Source organism: Mastomys coucha, unplaced genomic scaffold (assembly GCF_008632895.1).
Source record: "Mastomys coucha isolate ucsf_1 unplaced genomic scaffold, UCSF_Mcou_1 pScaffold15, whole genome shotgun sequence".
In the NCBI taxonomy this organism is placed as follows: domain Eukaryota; kingdom Metazoa; phylum Chordata; class Mammalia; order Rodentia; family Muridae; genus Mastomys; species Mastomys coucha.
The window spans coordinates 116,601,418-116,621,488 of NW_022196897.1; the positions used below are offsets into that span (position 1 = coordinate 116,601,418).

General features: G+C 51.3%; 1 protein-coding gene across 4 annotated transcripts; it reads right to left on the minus strand.

Moving 5' to 3' along the window:
• Positions 1-2,865: 2,865 nt before the first annotated feature.
• Adam33 (ADAM metallopeptidase domain 33) lies at positions 2,866-15,994 on the minus strand. 4 transcript variants are annotated; one of them, XM_031371931.1, is made up of 21 exons: positions 15,858-15,994; positions 13,502-13,581; positions 11,068-11,144; positions 9,278-9,353; positions 9,027-9,103; positions 8,748-8,937; positions 8,511-8,576; positions 8,349-8,420; positions 7,870-8,244; positions 7,650-7,792; positions 7,056-7,233; positions 6,864-6,953; positions 6,498-6,693; positions 6,270-6,378; positions 5,975-6,173; positions 5,808-5,885; positions 5,626-5,734; positions 5,401-5,545; positions 4,078-4,148; positions 3,828-3,958; positions 2,866-3,224 (listed from the first exon to the last, which is right to left on the minus strand). In XM_031371931.1, the coding sequence occupies exons 1-20, from the start codon at positions 15,955-15,957 to the stop codon at positions 3,876-3,878; spliced, it is 2,514 nt and encodes an 837-aa protein (XP_031227791.1). In that variant the 5' UTR covers positions 15,958-15,994; the 3' UTR covers positions 2,866-3,224; positions 3,828-3,875. The 4 variants fall into 4 exon arrangements, 3 of the variants coding, with proteins under 3 accessions (XP_031227791.1, XP_031227792.1, XP_031227790.1); XM_031371932.1 differs by having other exon boundaries at positions 3,828-3,901; positions 9,278-9,356; XM_031371930.1 differs by having other exon boundaries at positions 9,278-9,356.
• Between the last annotated feature and the right edge of the window lie 4,077 nt (positions 15,995-20,071).

The following is a 20,071-nucleotide window of genomic DNA, read 5'->3' on the forward strand; positions in this document are numbered from 1 at the left end:
TGGGGATTGAACTTGGGTTCTCATGCTTATATGGGACTTCACCAATTATGACATCTCTCCAGACCCTCTGTAAGAGGGATCTTGGTGTTAGCCAGGGTCATGATGTGAGGAAGATAAAGAATTAACTGTCCAGGAAAAACAGACCAAAACTTGAAGAGGCCATTGGGAGACATTTTACATAGCATGAGTTGACATCTAACTCCAGGATAGAAAGTACAACCAAGAGTTAAGAATCTGCCTGGGAGGATGGCCAAGTCGGTCATCAATGGGAGGAGAGGCCCCTGGCCCTGTGAAGGTTCTATGCCCCAGTGTAGGGGAATGCTAGGGCCAGGAAGCAGGAGCGGGTGGGTTGGTGAGCAGGGTGAGGAACAGGGTTTTTTGTTTTTGTTTGTTGGTTTGTTTTTTGTTTTGTTTTCTTTTTTCAGAGAGGGAACTGGGAAAGGAGATATCATATGGCATGTAAATAAAGAAAATATCTAATAATAATAATTAAAAAAAAAAAGGAGTCTGCCCCGGGGGCTCAGAGGGAGGCACTTTTGGTTCCTGGGTCCCTTTTTTATTACCTTTTCAAGGTCCACCCTGCCACCATTCCCTTTTGGGAAGTCCCTCCCAACTTTCCCTGTATGTTTTAACTCTCCTTCACCTTACCCCCATTCTTGATAAGAATTCTGACTAGTTATTTCCTGGACTATTTCTACTGAGTTATTCTTACATTTTCTTCTTTTCAGATTAAGACACAGCATTGTATAAACGATTTTAGTTTATGTGCCTATAAGTATGCTACCCAAGGCCAGAAGAGGGCACCAGATCTCATAAAGCTGGAGTTATGAGCAATAGACTTGGTTGCTGGAAACCAAACTCTGTTCCTCTGGAAGAGCTCTACAGGTGTGAAGGGGGTGGGGTGGGGTGGGTGGGGTGGGGTGGGGCGGGGCGGGGCAGGGCAGGGCACAGCTTAGCTGGGAAGTCCACAGTGGACTTGTCAGGGATGGTTTTGTGCACTGTGTGTTCAGATGCTGACTTCTATGCCCAGACATCTGCTTGCAGTCTGGAAGAAGATAGCATCTCCAGATCTCAGTGTAGTGTTATGTAAACACTGTTTTCCATCACCTCTGATTGGTTAAGAGATAGGGAGGGACTTCCAGTCCCAGTCACGGGATCCCAAAGGAGACCAGAGAGTAGAGAAGGTGTGGAGAAACCACATAGAGTGACCAGGAGGATTCACCACGAGAAAGCAGTCATGAGGACATACCCAGACCAGAGTGAACCAGAGCAAGACCAGATGGCAAGTAACGGGGCATTTGGCTGGGTAGTAGGTAGCTTGGTCGGGTTAGAATAGACAAGAAGCTGCCCAGCTATTAGAGCATGTAGCTTGTTAATAAAAATGCTAAGTCTCTGTATCTTTATGGCTAGAGTGGGCATAGAAACACTCTGCAGTTATTTGGGAACAAAAGGGACATAAAACACCCACCCACAAACACAAGATTACTACTACAGGGGCTGAATCAGTGCATTGACCTAGGACCAGGCTTGGGGATTGGGAAAACACAGGACCAAGGAGGGCTAAGTGCCAGATAAGGAGTCAGCTGGTCATAGCCTGGAGTCAGGGCAGGCAGACCAGGACTCGTTGGAGCTCTGTCAGGAAGAGAAAACCTGGACATGGGAGAAAATGTACCCCACATGTTTCATTCTATGGAATACAGCCTTTTGATTTTATAGAGAATTTATTTATATAACATTGAGACTAAGGATGATTTTCCTTCAAACACTGAGGAGCAACAGTGACATGATTATGACCCCAGGGCAGGTGACAGTGTTCTACAAGAACTTGTTCAGCGGCTGGAACAACTGCCCCAGACATACAGCAGTGTACTGTGGGGCTTGCACTGTCTGCACAAAGGCCAGAAGGGACGAGGAGTACGTATTCACAGCTTCCCAAGCTACACTCTGTTTCCCAGCATGCCCACACACAGGCAACACAAGAAAAAGCCTGGCCGGGTTCCAACAAAAATCTATTTCTGAACACTAAAGTTTATGCTAATTTTCACATTAATGGTTTTCTTATTTAAAAGCTATTTAAAATACAAATACAAGGAGCTGAAGAGAGGGCACAAAGGTTAAAGAGCACTGCTCTTCTAGAGGTCCTGAGTTCAATTCCCAGCAACCACCATGGCTCACAACCATCTGTAATGGAGTGTGATGCCCTCTTCTGGTGTGTCTGAAGACAGCTACAGTGTACTCATATACATAAAATACACACACACACACACACACACACACACACACACACACACACACACACACACTTCTTAAAGAACAGGCCTAGATAAGGCAATTAGTGGCCTCTTCTTGGCCTGTTCTCCACAGTTGGGCTCTCCTCTGTGCAGAGGCTGTTAGTAACCTGAACTTGGCCTACTCACCACAGATTTTTTCCCAGGCGGGCCTTTAGCTGTTGTGTGTATGATAGAATTTTATGAAAATGTCTCCTTCATTCAAAGAGACTGAACTTCTGCTAAACCTTACAGGCAAGTCAGTATGCCATGAAATCACTTAGGACTTCACCTGTTATCCTCCTGTGCACTCAGCCTGTTTATTTAATCTCCCTTTAAGAGAACTACGAAAAATCTGTATAGAGAAGACTTGATGTCTCTGTGGTATGATTAAGGGCCAGGTTTTTATTGTAGATATCAGGAAAGGACAGCCAGAGGCATCTGGAAGAGTCCAGAGCAGAGAGAGAGGGAAGTAGACTGAACATGGCCAACAGACTGGACATGGCAGGGCTGCCTGAGAGACAGAACAGCAGAGGTCAGAGCAGAGAGAAATGGAGAAAGCAGGAGCAGAGCAGAGAGAAAACATAGCGACAATAGCTGGGTTTTTCACTAGTTTATTAAGAAAGATTAACATTTAATGTTTCTTACTACATAAACCAAGTATGGAGGTATACACCTGTCCTGGTGGTTTGAATGTCATGTCATGTCATCCATATTTGTGGGCATTTGAATATTAGGTCCCCAGTTGGTGACCCTGTTTGGGGAGGTTTAAGAGGTGTGGCCTTGCTGGAGGAAGGGCATTTGCTGCGTCAGGAGCTGAGGTGTCAAAGTCTCCCACAATCTCCAGTTTGCTCTCTCTGCTTCCAGTTTGTGATCTGCGTCTGAGTCTCAGCCCTCAGTGTCCAGCTCTGCTACTGTGCCTGATGCTGCAATGGAAACTTCCCCAGGAATCTCATGCTGGGAGAAGGAAAAGGTGCCAGCCAGTCTGTCAGAAAGAGATCTCATACGGTCCTACCTCCCCAGTGCTGGTGCCTCCACTGCCCAGATGTTGCTTCTAATTTCTTTATTTCTCAGTAATCCATCTCAGTGTCTCTTTAATAAACAACTTAGACCCTTTCAACAAGTCACAGTCAACAACACTGATATAGCTTGTGGATTTATTGTTATTAGAAACATTCTGACATTTCAGAATAGCACAGCTCTTAGGACAGGTGGGGTGCATCATGATAGGGCTCTGAGGTTCCTGTGGTGAGTAAGAGCTTAGCATCCAGCCCATCGGAAGTCTAAGAGTGCGCCTGAGTCACTGAGGATGGGGGGCCCAAGGCTGCGAGTCATGTGGTAGGGCACATTTGTCCTCCCTCAATAGGGACCCAAGAAGAAATAGTGTCTCCCTTCCCTACCCCAGGGGCTTCCAGCATCCTGGTCTCTATGACAACAGCTTCTCTGGGGCCTATGTCTCATTTCCTTATTGATACAAGCCCATAAATCTGATAAGTAGGCAACAAACTGAGACAGAGGTTGGTGACTGGGCAACAGGAGGGCCTCAGGGTGCTTCCATACCGTAGGGATCAGGCAGGTCTGCGTGGCACAGGCTTCAGGGGGTAGTTCTTAGGTAAGCCCAGAGTTCTCAGGGTCTGAGGACAATTCAAGAGATGGAAGATGCAAAGGCTGTTGGCAAGAGGTCCCTGGGGCTGAGCAGGGCAGAGGATTGAAGGTGGTTGAATGTTAAGAAAGGGAACCATCTAGAAGCAGGCAGATGGCAAGGACCCACCCCTCACGTCCTTCTCCAGGACCCCAATGCCACGCTTACTCTGGAAGGAGGGCTCTCCAGTGGTGATGGAGCCAGACTCCACAGGGTGCACACTGCCCAGGGGTTGGTCCCTGCAGGGGCCATCAACAGAAGGTTGGAAAGTGAACTATGTATGAGACAAAGGGGGATTGCTTCCCCATAGCATGACACAGTCCCAGTTCTGTGACACTGATTTTTTTTTTTCCACTCGGGCTTCAAATTCCACATTCCTGTTCCAACCTTGAGATGTCCAGACCTCACTTAAGACCCAGGGCCTCCAGGGCTGTGGACATCCTTTCTCCCAAGGTGACTCCACTCCAACCCCCACTCACTCTAGATGTAGGCTTCACCCAGGTCCCATCTTGTCTCCCTTGGGGCAGAGGCTGTGCCTTCCTGTGCTCTGTTCAGCGGTGCTCTGCTAGTCTGGACGATGAACTGCCCGGACCTTATTCATAGGCCTTACCATTTCTTTTGATGATTCATGCAAATATTCCCACTGTCCTTGCCACCCCATCCCTCTGCAGTGCCCCTCCCAACTGTCACTCTGCCTGTTTATCTGCCTGCAGACTCCCAGGCTCCACCTGGCTTTTCCCAGACCTCTCCACCTGGCTTTTCCCAGACCTCGCTGGCTCCTGAGGCCTGCTGGTGCTGTTCCCGGCCTGAGGTGCCCCCCTAGTCACATTTCCAGCCCCAACCCTGCCCTTTCCCTCAACTGGCCTGGAACACTTCCAAATTCAGACATGGACATAATGTGCCTGACTTGCCCAAGGGGTCCAGTGAAGAGGCAGCCCTCGGTAGACCATGCCTATTATCAGGTGGCATTTCTGCCCACCAGAGAATTGGGTCTGCAGCACCATGTTCTACAGGGGGCAGAGGCACTGAGTCCTGCCACAGAGTGGTCAACACTATAGCTGGATGGTGATGGGAAGCACAGAGGGGTGCTGGGCTTAGCACTGAGTGGCCTGAAGGGATTAACGACTAATTAGGGCAAAGGTCATGGGAGATAGCTGAAATGTCAAGACTAGAGGTTTCCTCAGAGACACTGGGGAGCACATCCTGTGTTGAATTTGTTTAAAGCAGAAAAGGGGAGGGGGAAGCGAGGTGAGACCATGGAAAGGACAGCACCACCAAGTGCTGGTCAGGGCAGTAATGCATGCTATGGACTTCTTCCTGTGGGCTCTCCCTACATCTAGAGGAGAGTAAGGACCCCATCTAGCTTCCTACAGCCCCAGCTCCCTGTAGCCTCCCACTCTCCAAAGCCCTGCTGAGTTCTGAGAAGCCGGAGCTACAGGGGCAGGCTCAGGAAGAGGGACCTGAGCCCTCAGAGGCTGGCACTGAGCCTACCTATTCCACAGGGGGTCCCTCCTGCAGCACCGTCCCGGTGGATGGCAGAGTGTTGGGAGCTGGTAGTAGCACCAGGCTAGGCCAGCCCCAGGGAGCAGAGGCAGCAGGAAGCTGAGGAGCATGGCCCACGGGAAGGCATCTGAGTCTGTGGGAGGGCAGGGGTGCTGAGTCCCAAGCAGGCTACTGCCCAGGTGGTACCCACCTGCTCCCACCCCGCTGGCATACTTGCGGACTGTACAGGGCCACTATCTATGCTTCCACCCAAGCCAGGCTTGTCACAGAAGGGTGGAGCCCAGCCAGCAGCACAGTGACAGTTATGATTGTTATTGCAAACCTAAGCAAAGGATAGAAAAGTCACCAGGGAGCAAGGACCTCCAAGGTCACCCAGACCCCTTAGGCGAACTCACCCCATGGTTATGGCAGGCAGTCAAGCAACGTTCCAGCTCCTGGGTGGTAGCATTCTGACAGTGCCTATCCTGGCACACCTAAGGGCATTGTGCCCACTGGGCAGTGAGGAGAACACTTTGGCATGGAGAATTCAATAACCAGGAGGGGTTGGGTGGGCAGGGCTCACCATTCTAGGTCCACAGCGGGTGCCTGGCTCCACCAGACCCAAGTTGAGCTGGTCCAGGTGACTCTCAGGAAGCACAAAGGCTCCTCTGCAAACCACTTCGCGGCCCTCTAGGAGAATTGTGGAATCCACAGTCACTACGTGCGGCACTCGTGGGTTCGGCTCCCCTCCCTGGCACAGCAGCTTCCCACACTGTGCGTCCCTGGGGAGGAAGCGGAAGGTGGTCAACATCTTTGAGTGCTCCCTCCATCTGCTCCGCCCTGTTTTACAGCCGCAGGCCCTCAGCATCACACCTCACCTCTGCGCACAAGGCACGAAGCCACCCTTGCTGTCCTGGCCACAATGCCCCTGCGAATTCCCCATGGAGTTCATCTGCTGGAAACACGGCTCGGGGGCCGGCTGGGATCCTGGGGGATAGAAGCCGGGCAGCTCGGGCCTCGGTGGAACCACGTGTGGAGCTAGTCCACAGTAGAAAACGGCAGGTTTTAGTAGTTGTCAGAGCACCAGAACCAGCATGCGCTCTCACCAGGCCCCCATAGCTGCTGACACTGGTGCTCCAGCGTGGGACACCAGCCGTCTAGGCAATAGCCGCGCCCCTCAGCGCAGGGTGAACCATCCAGAAGATAAACATCTGCAGGACAATTCGGGGAGGTGCCGGTGCAGAACTCCGGGAGGTCGCAGTCACTCGCAACCGGACGACAAGGCGTGCCTGTCGGTTTTAGCTACACCAGTGACCCATTAAGGGAAAGCAGAGAGATCTTTGCTGAAAACCCTAGGGAATGTTAAGTGAACCCATTCACGGGGTCAAGCTCACACTCAGAAAGGGGACTAGAAGGTCCCAGCCCAGCTAAGATCAACAAGCCCCTTGCTCCCCAGTATCCCGAGTCCTCACCAGGCACCACGCACAGCAATCACCGTGGGCGCATTGCACCCCCGCACGCAGGGAGCAATTGTGGGCAAAGCAGCAGGGCTCTGGGCACTTCTGAAGTCAGAAAAGAGAGAACAGAACACGTGATGGTGGAGTAAGCTGAGGCTGGGAGCATGGGTCAGCCTTGAACCCCAGGGACGGAGAAGATGGTCTGACCTGGTCAGAACCGCAATCGCACTCTTCTCCTGCTTCCACGAAGCCGTTTCCGCAGCGGTTGGGCAGCACCGGGATCCCCGGAGACGAGGTGTTGGAGAGGCACGCGCCGCCCCCTTTGCGGAAGAAGGTGCGCAGCTGGCGGCGGCTGCAAGCGCTGAAGATGCGCGGGAAAGGGTGCCTGCAGATGCAAGACGGATGTCATTAGTAGTGTGGGGACCATCAGGGGTGCTGGAGCCACCTCCTAAGCTCAGGCTGCTACTACACTCTGAGGCCTCGAGGTTAGCCACACAGCCGCCAAGATATGAGGTTTCTTCCTAAGCTAGCTAGAGAGGGGAGGGGAAAGGAATGTAAGGAACTCGAGACAGGAGGCTGTGACGCTAAAATCGAGCAGTCCGGGGCCCAAGGAGGACCAACGATCAGGAGTGGAGTACCCTAGTCCGGCAGTCCTTCTGAGACTCCGCCTTATCAGCATTTCTCCCACCGAGGCCCTATTAGCAGGCTGTTATCACCCTCGCTTTACTGAAGAGGGAACTGAGGGGTAACCAAAGTCACTGTGTCCAGGTCCGGTGGCACCGACCTTCCGTGCATGCGTACCCTGTGGCTGCCTCCATGACGCAGCCTCCTCGCTCTGCGTTTGCCTCCGTGCAGCAGCCCTCTGGGTCATGGTGGAGGCCCAGGCTGTGACCTATCTCGTGGGCCATGGTGGCTGCTGTGCCGATGGGGAGTTCCGAGTGGTCCTGGGGAGCCGGGTTTCACTGAGGACCACAAACCCTGCCCAAACCTCTCTCCTCCTGGGTCCCCAAGCAGAGCTTACTGTGCTCACACCTCCGGAGCTCTCTGCACGGCACATGCCCTCCACGGGCGCCAGGCCCACAGTGGTACCCTGGAAGGTGCGGCCCCTAAGGATGGGGGGAGCAGGGCGTGACTGGGTGGAACTGGAAATAAGGACCTCCCTCAACCGGTGTGTGTGTGTGTGTGTGTGTGTGTGTGTGTGTGTGTGTGTGTGTGAAAATGGCACCCACGTGAGCAGTTGCGTTGAGTCGTGTGGTCTCCTGGTCCACACCCCACGACGCCACTGTAGGAAAGCCCAGAGTGTTTCGTTTGCGTCCTGCGTGATGAGACTGAGATCCTGCTCGGTCCACACTTCCAGCCCAGTCAACACCAACTGAATATCCAGAGTCCTGAGAATCTGAGGAAGGCACCGGCTGAGGCCAGGAACCAGGCACCCACCGTGCGGGGGCCAGAACTTTTCAATTGCCTCACTCCCAGCCTTCACCTTCCTAATCACCCAACCTGGTCCACACAATTGGCAACTTCCAGGAGGCGCTGTCTTGTGTGGTTCAAGTTCTGATGCTGAAGCAAGAACTGAGAAGGCAGAAATCCCTGGGTTATCATAAGGGAGCTAAGCAGGCTCCAGCCCAGCCCAATCAAACCTCTTAGGTCTCTCCTCCTCACCAGGGTGTGGTCGGCCACTATGTATAGTTCCAGGTACCTGGGACTCATGCGGGCCTCTCGCCTCACCTGTGAGGAGCAAATGGTGACATAATTCTCGGGGGTGGGGAAGGAGACAGTTAAACTTCTCAAACTTGATTCTTCAGCCTCCGAATTAAAACAGGGAGACCCCGTCCGGGACCCGCATTCCTGTCTCCTCTGGCTTGAAGGACCAGTCCCACTCTAGTCTGTTCCCCTTACCCGGCTCTCGGGGACATGAGGAAGACTGGCCATTCCGGCTGTGTATTGGAAGTTCTTGTCTCTCCGGGCCCCTCTCCAGGGAAACAACTGTTCCATCCGGAAGATCTTGTGGGTTGGGAAGTCTTTGGTGTCCCCAGGAGTCCGGGGGTGCAGATAATAGCTGACTTCGCTGCTGAGCACAATAAGGCCACTAGAGTGCAGGGGAGGGCAGGGATGTGTGAAAAAAAAGTGCTCTCACCTCTGCAGCAGCCCCCCAGGCCCTCTCCCCCAACTCCTTACCTCATCCCAGAGCAGGTGCTGAGAACTACCCAGGATTCCCGGAAGCCTCTCACATTCCCGTGATAGTGGCAATGATCCTGGAGAGGAAGAAGCTCATACTCAAATCTCAGGAGGGGCTCAAGTTGGAGGGACAAGGAGGAAGTGGGACCCGAAGGCAGACTAACCAACCTCCTTAGGAATGCAAAACAGGATAGGGTAGGCATTAGCCGGCACCTCGCCCACTGTTCTCAGAGCCCTTGAAAGTGTCTCACCGTGTGGTTGGAGGACAGCACTATGGGCTGCCCATCCCGGCTGTAGTGGGTTTCTGTGTATCCTGGGGCCAGGAGCCTGCTGGAAAGTGGGAGTTTTAGGAGTCACTGAATTTAGACCTGCCTCCTGCTTCCAGCTCGCCTACCTGAGTGCTAGATGAAGCATTCTGTGTGTCAGAGGGAACGGACTGGAAAGGCTGTGCACGGTGCCTCAAAGAGAAAACCTCAGACTAAAAGAAGACAAAGGTCTGGAGGGAGCCCTGAGGTGGTTTAGACGAGGGACTGGAAGTGTGGGAGGCACCCGGAGGAACAGGCTGGGGACCTTTGGTGCTATGGTGCCTGCTGCAAGCCGGTGAAGGGGGACAGTCAGAGATACTATCTCAGAGGTGCCACGTGGGGCCAGGGTACTCCTGCCTTTGCTGAACAGACCCCGGGCCCTTCAGTTCTCCTCAGACGGCTAGATCCCACGTCTTTATCTGTCCCTCAGTGATACATACTTCCGACTTCCACAGAAAACAAAGTCCCACTGCCTGCAGCTGCTTCTGCTCAGCCCATGTGGGCAAGGATCCCTTTACTGGAGCTAGACTCTACTCAGTAATGATTCCATTTTCAGGCCCCTTCCTGCCCTCACCAGGAACATAGCAACCATAAATAAATAGCTGCTTCTCTTTCTCTTTCTTTCCTTCTTTCTTTCTTTCTTTCTTTCTTTCTTCCTTCCTTCCTTCCTTTCTTTTCTTCTTCTTCTTTTTTTCAATCTTCTTTTTCTCTTTCTCACTTCCTCACTCCTCCTTTATATTTTGAGACAGGATTTTGCTAAGTTTGCCTAGGCTGGTCTTGAGCTCACTCTTTATAACCCAGGTAGGCCCCAGCTTGATTCTCTGTTTCTCCTGCCCAGCCTCTTGAGGAGCGGGACTTACAGGCCTGCACCACCATGACTTCAATTGCTCTTCCTTACAGAAAATTCTGACTCCAACTTCACCTTGTCCTCCAGGTCATCCACCAAAACCCCAGGCTGTTATACCGCCAGCCATCCTTATACCCATTTCAACTCTGCTTCTTCACTGTGCTCATACATGCTAACGTTCAATGTGTGCACAAACACACGTACAAGACTGTTTAGTAGGTAGGGATGTGGCACTCTCAGTAACTGTGGTTTGATGTGATGTTTACAGTTTGTTCCCAGCCTATCTGATTCCATGGGGGAGAATAAAATGATGGATGCCTTCTGCAATGTCAACAAGAAAGCAGACCCAGAGCCAGTGATGCAGTTGGTGGTGGAGTCTGCAGTTCCATGTCTCCATCTTGCTCACCCTCTGCAATCAGGATACCATCCTTAGACACCATGTTTCTCCTTTATCACCTCACATACTTTGACTCTTCAGGTCCATCCAAGATCTTTAGCACTAAGACACCTTCTTCTATCGGCCCGACTGGGACCCCCACCCCCAGCTCTCTTCTCCCTGTTCTCTTCCACGAGGATGGAGACCTTCCAGGTAGACCAGATGAACTGTTACTATTGGATTTTGACCTTTGTAGCTTTTTGTTCCTGCCATCAGTGGAAGTTCCCTTTGTCTAGGAATTCCCTTTGAATTAAGGTATCGGGAAATGTACGCTGGGTGGTGGCACCCTGGTCTCCAGCAGGGAACCGCCTAGTTGCTCCAGGGTGTAAGATAACGGTAGGTATGTACTTATAGCTGGGTTCAGTCCACTTTAGCCTCAAGCACATTAGCCACCCTCCCTGTCACTTACAGGGTCTGCTCCCCACCCCCCAGGGTCCCCACGCTGGTACTCACTGGTTCTTCTGCAATTCAAGCAGGAGATCCTGGCCTTCAGCCTTTAAAGCCACCAGCACCGAGTTAGGCTTCAAGATCTGATGGAGAAGAATGCAGTGACCCACGGCCTCTAGGCCAGCTGCCTGCCAGGGAACTGGTAGGAAGTAGAGCTGTATAGTGAGGAAGCTCATTGGAATAGCTTCATCTCTTGCTGTTGCAGGGAGTGGATAGGTGTGGGAGTTGGAACTCAGAGATGTTCCCAGTGCTTGTGTTTGTAACAATAGACCCTTAAAGATACATAAATAGGCATATGTAGACATAGCAGTTGCTAAGTTGCCTAGGTTGTTATGTCTGCTATGGACATATAAACATATGCTCTGACCATAATCAGGAGCCCTATGAGAAGGCAGGAAGAACAGAGGGCAGTGGGCACTGAGGGTGATGTGGGGTCATTGGGTAGGCTTCGGCTTTGACCATCTCATGGACTGCCTGGGGCCTTGTTTCTGTTTTGTTTGTATGCTTGTGTGCTTGCTTGCTAAGTTTGCTGTGGGTGCTGCAGATCAAACCCCGGGCCTTGCATGTGCCAAACAAGTGCCAAATCACAGAGCTGCATCCGTAGCTCCTTGTTATATATCTCTCTGCCTTCCCCTCATTCCTGATAGAACCCAGACTTTTTCCTCCACCTCCAATTCTGGCAAACTGCCGGTCCTATAAAATCTCTCCAGGCTGGCCTCATAACTGAACTCATGAAGTAAACATGAACCCCAACTTTGGCTCCCCCAAAGTGTTGACTCAGCTCGATGTCAGAAGGGCCAGCCTTGGCCCTCTAGCCACCTCTCCTCTCTCACTGACTTGGCCTCTCTCAGGCTGTCCACTTAGCCTGGCTAGAAGCCCGAACTGGAACTAGCCCAAGAGATTCTAGGGGAGGTTACTGTATTTTTTTAAAAATGTTTTCCCCACCCACAATGGCTTTCCCTTTTTATCCCAAAATGCACCGGGCTGGGACCCTGGCCAAGAATCTTTCAGGACCCTTCCCTAGCAGGTGTGGAGAGGATGGCCCTCACTTCCCCAGCCACAGGCCCCACCAGGGCCTATGAGCTTATATGGCTGGAGTGCCTCTTGCTTTATGGGAAAATGTCTGCTCTGGAAGAAAGGCAGGAGTCCCAGTGGAAGGTCCCTTCCCTCTGCAGCCCTTGCTGCCTTTACTTCTGTTCTACTCCAGTTTCCCCCTTCCCCCTCTGTGCCCCATCCCCATCCTTCAGTATGATCCTGTTTATCAAATATACACACCCTGCTGAAGCTCTTCCTGGCCTGTCCTCACAGGCTTCCGAACTTGGAGCAGAGCCCCCTTGGGATTCTCTCACAGACCAAGCCAGGCAAGAAGAGAGGCCATAACCAGGGGAACCCATGTGTGTCCATAAGTCATCTTTGCTTGGCTAGTTGAGAGAAGTCCTAAAGGTCTGCCGGACCCCGGTGAAGGCCCTGACTTGGAAGGCTTAGGTTTTGGGGGACCCATAGTCATTGTGGCAACACTCAGGTCTAGACAGTGGCTGCCCTCTGCCTGGAGGTACAGAATCAAACTCTCTCTAGCTCTAGTAGTTATAGGAAAGAAGGGGAAAGCAGGAGGCAATAGTCTGGAGCCCTTAGATCTCAGGAGGCCTCAGGCTTCTAAGACCAATGAGCTACGCAAGCATGAGCGACTTTATAAGCTCTGTGAGGCTCAGCTTGCCTCTCTGTAAACAGGCAGGCCAGTGCTAGCCTCCCCATGGGCAGGACAGCTGTGAAGGCACACACAGCTCATCTTGGAGATTGCAATGAACAGGAGTTAGAAGGAGGCTGGACAGGGCTCTGGAGAAGCAAACTGGAGTGAGGACACATCTGGGGACAGGAGGAGAATGGGCCACAGCTTTCTTGTCCCAGGTGGCTTCCAGCCATGGAAGTTGAGATTACAGGGCAGCAGTGTCTACAGAGTCACATGTTCCCCATAAACGTGACCAAGAGGGATATTTTAGTGTCCTTCCTTTAAGAGCTCATGACTTGAAGCCCACCAGGGCTACATAGCAAGACCCCGTCTCAATCATAACAAAACAGAATACACACACATGCACACGCACACACGGGTCCAAGCACACACACAGAGCTCCTGAAAGGCCCAAACTGTGAACTCATCTTTGCTTAGTTGAGTGGGGATAGCCTGGATGTTCCTCCATGGAGAAGAGGGTTAGGGCCAGGAATAGAAGGGGGTGGGAGGGAGGAAGCCCAAAATGACTTCCATGTGTGCAGGCTCACGCCATCTAGATGTCTCCTTGTCCCACCCACCCGACAGGGAGTGGCTTAACGGTGCAGCGATTTGATTCTGAGAACCCCAGAAAAACTGTCATGCTGCATTTGGGGGGAATGGACAACGAGGCTGAGACCCAGGGCCCCTAATAAAGACAGGACAATGTATATTTACCGGCTCTTCCAGGGTGACCTTGAGCCAGAGTCCACCCTCCAGGATCCAGTGGGGAGTGACTAGCTCTCCGTGGGCATTTCCTGGGGTGAAAGCAGAAAATAGTATTAGAATAGCAGTTGGGAGCAGGAAGGCGTGGAGAAGGAGGGAGTCCTGAAAGCTGGACTCCATTTGTAGCACTCCCAGGGGTTGGTATTCATGGGGCATCCCTGGAATGAAGCAGCAACCAGGGAGATGGCAAAAGAGAAACTGAGGCACCAGGAAACATCCCCATTGGGGAATTTGAGAGCAGCCAGAGCTTGGGGAGCTGGTTTGAGGTCAGAGGTCTGGGGAAGAAGCCCAGACTCCAGCGCAGAGGGGCTGGGGAGAAGGAGGCAGGCAGCCTTTGGTATTTTTAGACTGAGCAGTAGATGCCTTTAGGGTGAGGGATGTGTTTGGAGGCCTCCTCTGCCATCTGAGTAAGACAGCTGCCAGATGTCTGTCCCAGAGCTCCCGACTCCCATCAGGGTTGATGCTGGTGGCAGGACTCTGGGGGGCCTGGTCCAGACCCCTCCTCTTTTTGTCAAGGTGAAGGGAGGAGCTGGGGTTCAGAGGCTCAGTGATCCTGGGTCAGACATTTCCAAGGGGGCTCCAGGACGAGAATCAGAGCATTACTCAGAGGGTGTTGGAATGTTCTTCAGGAATGTTCCTACCTCCCCTCTCCTATCTGGTCCCAGAAACACTCACAGGACTGATCCTGCAGGAGCCAGGCTCCAGCAACCAGAGGCTCTGGAGTAAGCCCTCTTATCCCTCTGGCACCGGATTCTCCACTTAGCCCATGTTACAGAAAAACAAAACAAAACAAAACAAAAAAAACAAAAAACAAAACCAAAGAAACCCCAGCCACCCAGCTCTGGCCCTAGCCCTGCCTGAGCTGAGAACTCTCATTGACTCAGCCCTTCCTGGGCCATCCCAGCTCCTCATTCCTCTTCCACCTCCTCTCTAGATCCCAGACATCAGGATTCTGCAATAGGAGCTGGAGAGGTGGATTGGTGGTTAACAGCACTCCCTGTTCTTCCTGAGGACCAGGTTCAGTTCTCAGCACCCACATGGTGTCTCACAACCATCTGTAACTCCAGCTCACCAGGGAAATCTGTCTCCCTCTTCTGGCCCCCAGGTTTCCTGGTACCTCCACAGTACACAGGCGTATGTGCAGGCAAAACGCTCAGACGTACTTTCAAAATCTGAAATAGCAGCAGCTCCAGGAACCTCGTCCTTAAAATCACATGTGCTTCTTAATTAATGAGCCATCATGCAACTGGGGATGAGGGTGTGGCTTTTGAAGGGAGGCTGAAGAGAGAGAAGGGAGAGGAGGAGAAATAAGGACAGAGATAAATATCTGCCCTCCAGATATCTTCCTGGAGATAAAAGATCTCTCAGCAAAGAGAAAGCTTAACTGGGTATGGAGAACCAAGGCTTGCTGGCCTCAGGTCACCAAGGGTGCAGGATATGGATTCAGGTGTGAGTGCTCCCTGTGCCTGTGTCCCACAAGGCTACCTTCAGGAAGGAGGCAAGGATGGAGTCAGGAGTCTGGGTGGACTAAAGTGGAAACTGAGGAAGCCAGTCTGCATTAGGGAGCACAGAGGCTCTCTCCCCATCATCAACTATCCCCTGGCTAAAGGCCATACAGCTGTCAGTCAGCCCCCTCAGAACCCTTAGGAAGCGGCAGTCCATAGCTATGGTGTGGCTTCCAAAGCTGTCCAGCCATCCTGCCCTCAGCCCTTGCTGCCTCCTCCCCGGTGGCCCCTCGGCCTTCTGGCCAGCCAGGGGCTTGCTGTGTGGACTCTAGAGACTCACCCTACATGCTTGAAGATGCTAAGAGCAAGAGCCCGGTCATACCGGAGTAAGGAGAGGGTACAGTAGGAAGAGAAAGTGGCAGTCCCAGGCACAGCTAGGCAGACACCCCTGTTTGAAGAACTGCCACATAAGGCAACTGTATAAACATCGTACACTTTGCCCAGAGCCAGCATGAGAAGAGGATGAGCCAAATGAGCAGCTAGGCCTGTGGGCAGACCAGGACTCCAAGGACCCCAGGGCACCAGTCCTTCCCGGAGGAGGGAGGCACTCTGGCCTGGCAATCTGGAGGTGCAGAAGCTTCGGAGCAGAGCTGGGCAGCATTTAAGAGAATAGTGTTGCCTCTTTGCTTTGCTAAGTGTGGGCAAGTCTGCTCCAGGGCCAGCCCAGGAGCATGCCCCCTTCCCGTGTCTTGTCCAGGCCAGGTAGCCCAGCATCGGGAACTCTGTGTTCCCTAGTTGCACTGGAACCCCTGCCCACCACCACTTCACCCTGCCCTAGAGGCGCCCCCGGCCCGCATCCTCACCTGGAAACATCCGAGCGCTCCGCAGCGGACACGCGGGAAGCAACAGCGGCAGCAATAGCAGCACGGGAGACCCCCTAGGTCTCCCACACCCCGAGCCCATGGCTGGGAGTGCCTTTCCCTCTCCCTCTTGCTGTGCTGTTGGCTCCACCCCGGCCAGAGGGGGCCGCCTCCTCCCGCCCTCAGCGGGCCTCAAGCCACCTCGCAGGAGCTTATCCCTACCCTGGCCCGCAAGACAGAAGTCCAGGCTGCCGGAGCCAGGACGACCCTCCCTGGCGTCATTAGCAACAATCCTACCCACGCTGGCAAAGGTAGGCTAGGGCGGGAAGCCCAGGAAGGTTCTTAGAGAACATCTCTGGTGCTGAACAGAGGCGTTGGCTAAGTGATCCCCGCGGCTCCGATCTGTCCAGGGCAAGTCTCTGGTCCCGACATCCCTAGTGACATCTGGACCTGCCTTTCTACCTACCCTGAGCTAGGATTCCTCCCAGGATCTGTCTACCAGCACCTAGAGTCCCACCGCAGTGAAGCTGTCCCACGGCAGCTGAAGCCGGTCTGGGTACCTAGGGGTCTTGTGGCCGCATTGCTGAAGTCTGTGGTTCCTGGCAGTGGTGAGCTATGGCCAGGACAGAATTGTTCTATACCACATACCCCCAGGCATGAGGGATCCTTCCCCAAATTTTAAGGACATTGCTTTCGTGTTGAAAAGATCACTTTGTACGCTTGTATGATATTGGATAGCAAGAGATTTAACTTTGAAATAAACTGATTAATAATTTCATTGTGAGAATATGGAATGTAAAAGTTCCAACGACAGAAAAAAAAATTTATATGATTCGAACATCAAACAATATGATAGCTCAGGCAATTAGATAGAGACAAGACACTCAAGATGCCCAGCCTGGGCAATACACACACACACACACACACACACACACACACACGGGGAGAGAGAGAGAGAGACAGAGACAAAGACGGAGACAGAGACAGAGACACAGAGAGAGACAGAGAGAGAGAGAGAGAGAGAGAACTGAAAGATAAGATAGCTGTAGTTCATGTCTGTAATTCCAGCACTTCAGAGGCAGCTGAAGCTACACAGCAAGACCCTGACCCAAAAAACAAACACAAGCCTGGTAGTGGTGGGGTACACCTTTAACCCCAATACTTGGGAGGCAGAGACAGGAGCATCTTTGAGTTCAAAGCCAGACTGGTCTACAGAGTTCCAGGACAACCAGGGCTCCGCAGTAAAACCCTGTCTTGAAAAACCAAAAGCAGGGCTAGAGAGATGGCTCAGTGGTTAAGAGCACCAACTGCTCTTCCAAAGGTCCTGAGTTCAAATCCCAGCAACCACATGGTGGCTCTCAACCATCCATAATGTGATCTAATGCTTTCTTCTGGTGTCTGAAGACAGCTACAGTGTACTTATTTGTAATAATAAATCTTTGGACAGCAGCAAGAGGGATGGCCAGGGTTGACTAGAGAGAGCAGAGGTCCTAAAGTCAATTCCCAACAACCAGATGAAAGCTCACAACTATCTGTACAGCTACAGTGTGTACTCACATACATAAAGTAAATAAATAAATCTTAAAAAAAAAACAAACAAACAAAATGAATCAAAAGCAACCACCAACACCACAACAAAGCAAACAAACAAAGAAAGGATGCTTAGGAAAGCCTCCCTTTATCTCCATCCTTGATCCTCGTTTCCCACAGGAAGCCACTATTACCAATTTCTTACATCAGCTGCTGTTTTAGATACAGCTTTTTAAAAAAATATAATAACATACTCATTCACATGTAGCTCATTTTTAGAGTGAGTGGTTGGTCCTCCGTTTAACAGTTTAAAGAGCCTCTATGTTTGAAGGAGATTGGCCCTCGTCTGGAGGATGGGTTGTATTTTCCCAGTGTGTGAGTTTTACTCAGCCTATCGCCTATCACCTATGCTCATTTATTCTTGTTGATGAGTGGTTTCCAACTGTATCACAGTGACTACATTTCTTTCGTGGATTCTCCTGCCATTGGACAGCCCCTGGGTCTGAACTTGAGAAGGTTACAAGGGCTCTGCTTCCTGGGTGCTGGGATTAAAGGCATACACCTCCATGCCCAAGATGTTCTGTTTTTAAGAGAGATGCAGTTTTATTGTGTTTTCCAGGGTTATCTCAGTGTCCTGGGCTTAAGGGCTCCTCCCATCTCGGTACACAACACAAGACACAGGTAAGGTAGCAGATTAAAAAAAGAAAAAAAAAGTTTCTTTCCAAAATATACATTCAGGAAAGTGAGCAGTTCATCAGATTTTCACAAAGTGAACCTGGTCTTTTCATTGGTTCTCGAAGCTCCACTGTGGCTCCTGCCAGTCTCTTTTGCCCACCAGTAACTATTGTATTGATTTCTATCCCATTCCTTAACTATGCCTGTCGTTGGTCTTCACTGTGAACTTGTTTAGGTTGAGAATCACCTAGGAGATACTCTTATGGGCACATCAGGTCAGTGAGGGTGTTTCCAGAAAGTTTTAACGGAGACCAGAAGATCCATTCCAAACATGGGCAGTGGTACCTGATGTTCTGGCACCCTGGACTGGGTTGGAAGAGGAAAGGCAAGAAGCAAATGGCACCACCTCTCTGTCTGCTTCCTCACCAACACAGTGTGACCAGCTGCCTCCCACTCCTGCCCCCTCAGCTAGGGACACTTTTGCTGCCATCTTCCCAACCACAGTGAGACTGTGCCTGCTAGCTGTGACCCAAAACAAATGTTTCCTTCCTTAAGTTGCCTTTGATAGAGCAGTAGAAAACGTAACGGCCACAGGCAGCTATGGCCATCACTGCCAGCCCCTCCCACTGACCATCTGAGAACCATATTCAGCTGCAAGCACAGCTTCTCATAGCTGTGTGGCCATGGTTCAGTTTACTCAGACGTCCTCCTGCTGCTACATTTATTATTTTCAGTTCCTGGCTATGATGGGTAACACTGATATGAACATTCTAGTACAAATCTCGGGGTGACGCACGCCCTCATTTTTCCTGAGTAAATGCCCAAGAATAGAAGGTTAGGGTCAAGGAAAGAATATTTTACCCTTAAGGGACACTGGCCAATCATCTCACAAAGTTCTCATGTTTAAAGAATGTTACCATTTTCGTAAAGCTGAAACACAGGAAAAATCAAATCTGTGGTATTATATTTGATTTGCAGATTGCAGATTAGATTATTGATTAGCCAAGCTAGCAGCTACACTGGGCAGGAGTTCAGAGTAGAGTACTTTGGAGTGCTGGCATTTCTGGTTTTTTGATCTGATACATATTACATAAAAAGCCATTGTGTTAAAACACTTACCCTGTGTATATATTATGCTTGAATTACAGCTACATAGTTATTTCTGAGGGACTTTAGACCACTGGAGATTGGGCCCAATGAGCCCCCCAGGCAATCTCCAACACCCCTCTTGGAAGTACTTGAGAGCAAAGATTCGAGTCACACGTCTTTAAACCCTCAGCAACCACCACCCTTTGGGTGTGGCTCTTGCTCTCAGTCATTCTGGAACATCTTGCCCTTTGGTTTGTTGTCTCCCTGGCTTGCCTCTGGTAGAGCTGGTTTTCTGTGCTTCTATGAAACAACAATGTACAAGAACCAAGTGCCACCTGCCGTGTGCCAAACCTGTGCTGGTCCCTGTGAGCAGCCCATCCTGTGAGGCATCATGAGAGCTGTGAGGAGCAGGAAGGGGCCCAGATGACCTCAGCAGACAGTATGAGTCAAGCATTGTGTGATTTGTACTCCCTGGCCACGTGCCCCAGATGGTGTCTGAGACGCTAGCTTTTAATATTTGAATTCTCTACATTCTAGCCTAGAAATTCTGGTTGCAAGAAGAAAATTGACTCCAGTTGTATCCTGGAATGAAGTTTATTGGAGGAAAATGCTGGACAGGTTCCCAGAGAAAATATGATATTCAGGCACAAAAAGAAGTAGGGACTGAGGACTAGAAGTTCAAGGTCATCCATTCCCAGCTACATAATGAGATTGAAGTCAGCTTGAGCTACATGGGACCTGATCTAGGAGGGATGGGGAAGAGAAGGAAAGAGGAAAGAAGAAAGGAAAAAAGGAGGGAGGAAGGAGTGAAGGAAGGGAGGAAAGAAGGTGGAGGAGGGAGGGAGAGGGAGGGAGGGAAGGAAGGAGGAAGGAGGGGAGGGAGGGAAGGAGGGAGAGAGGAGGGAGAGGAAGGGAGGGAGAGA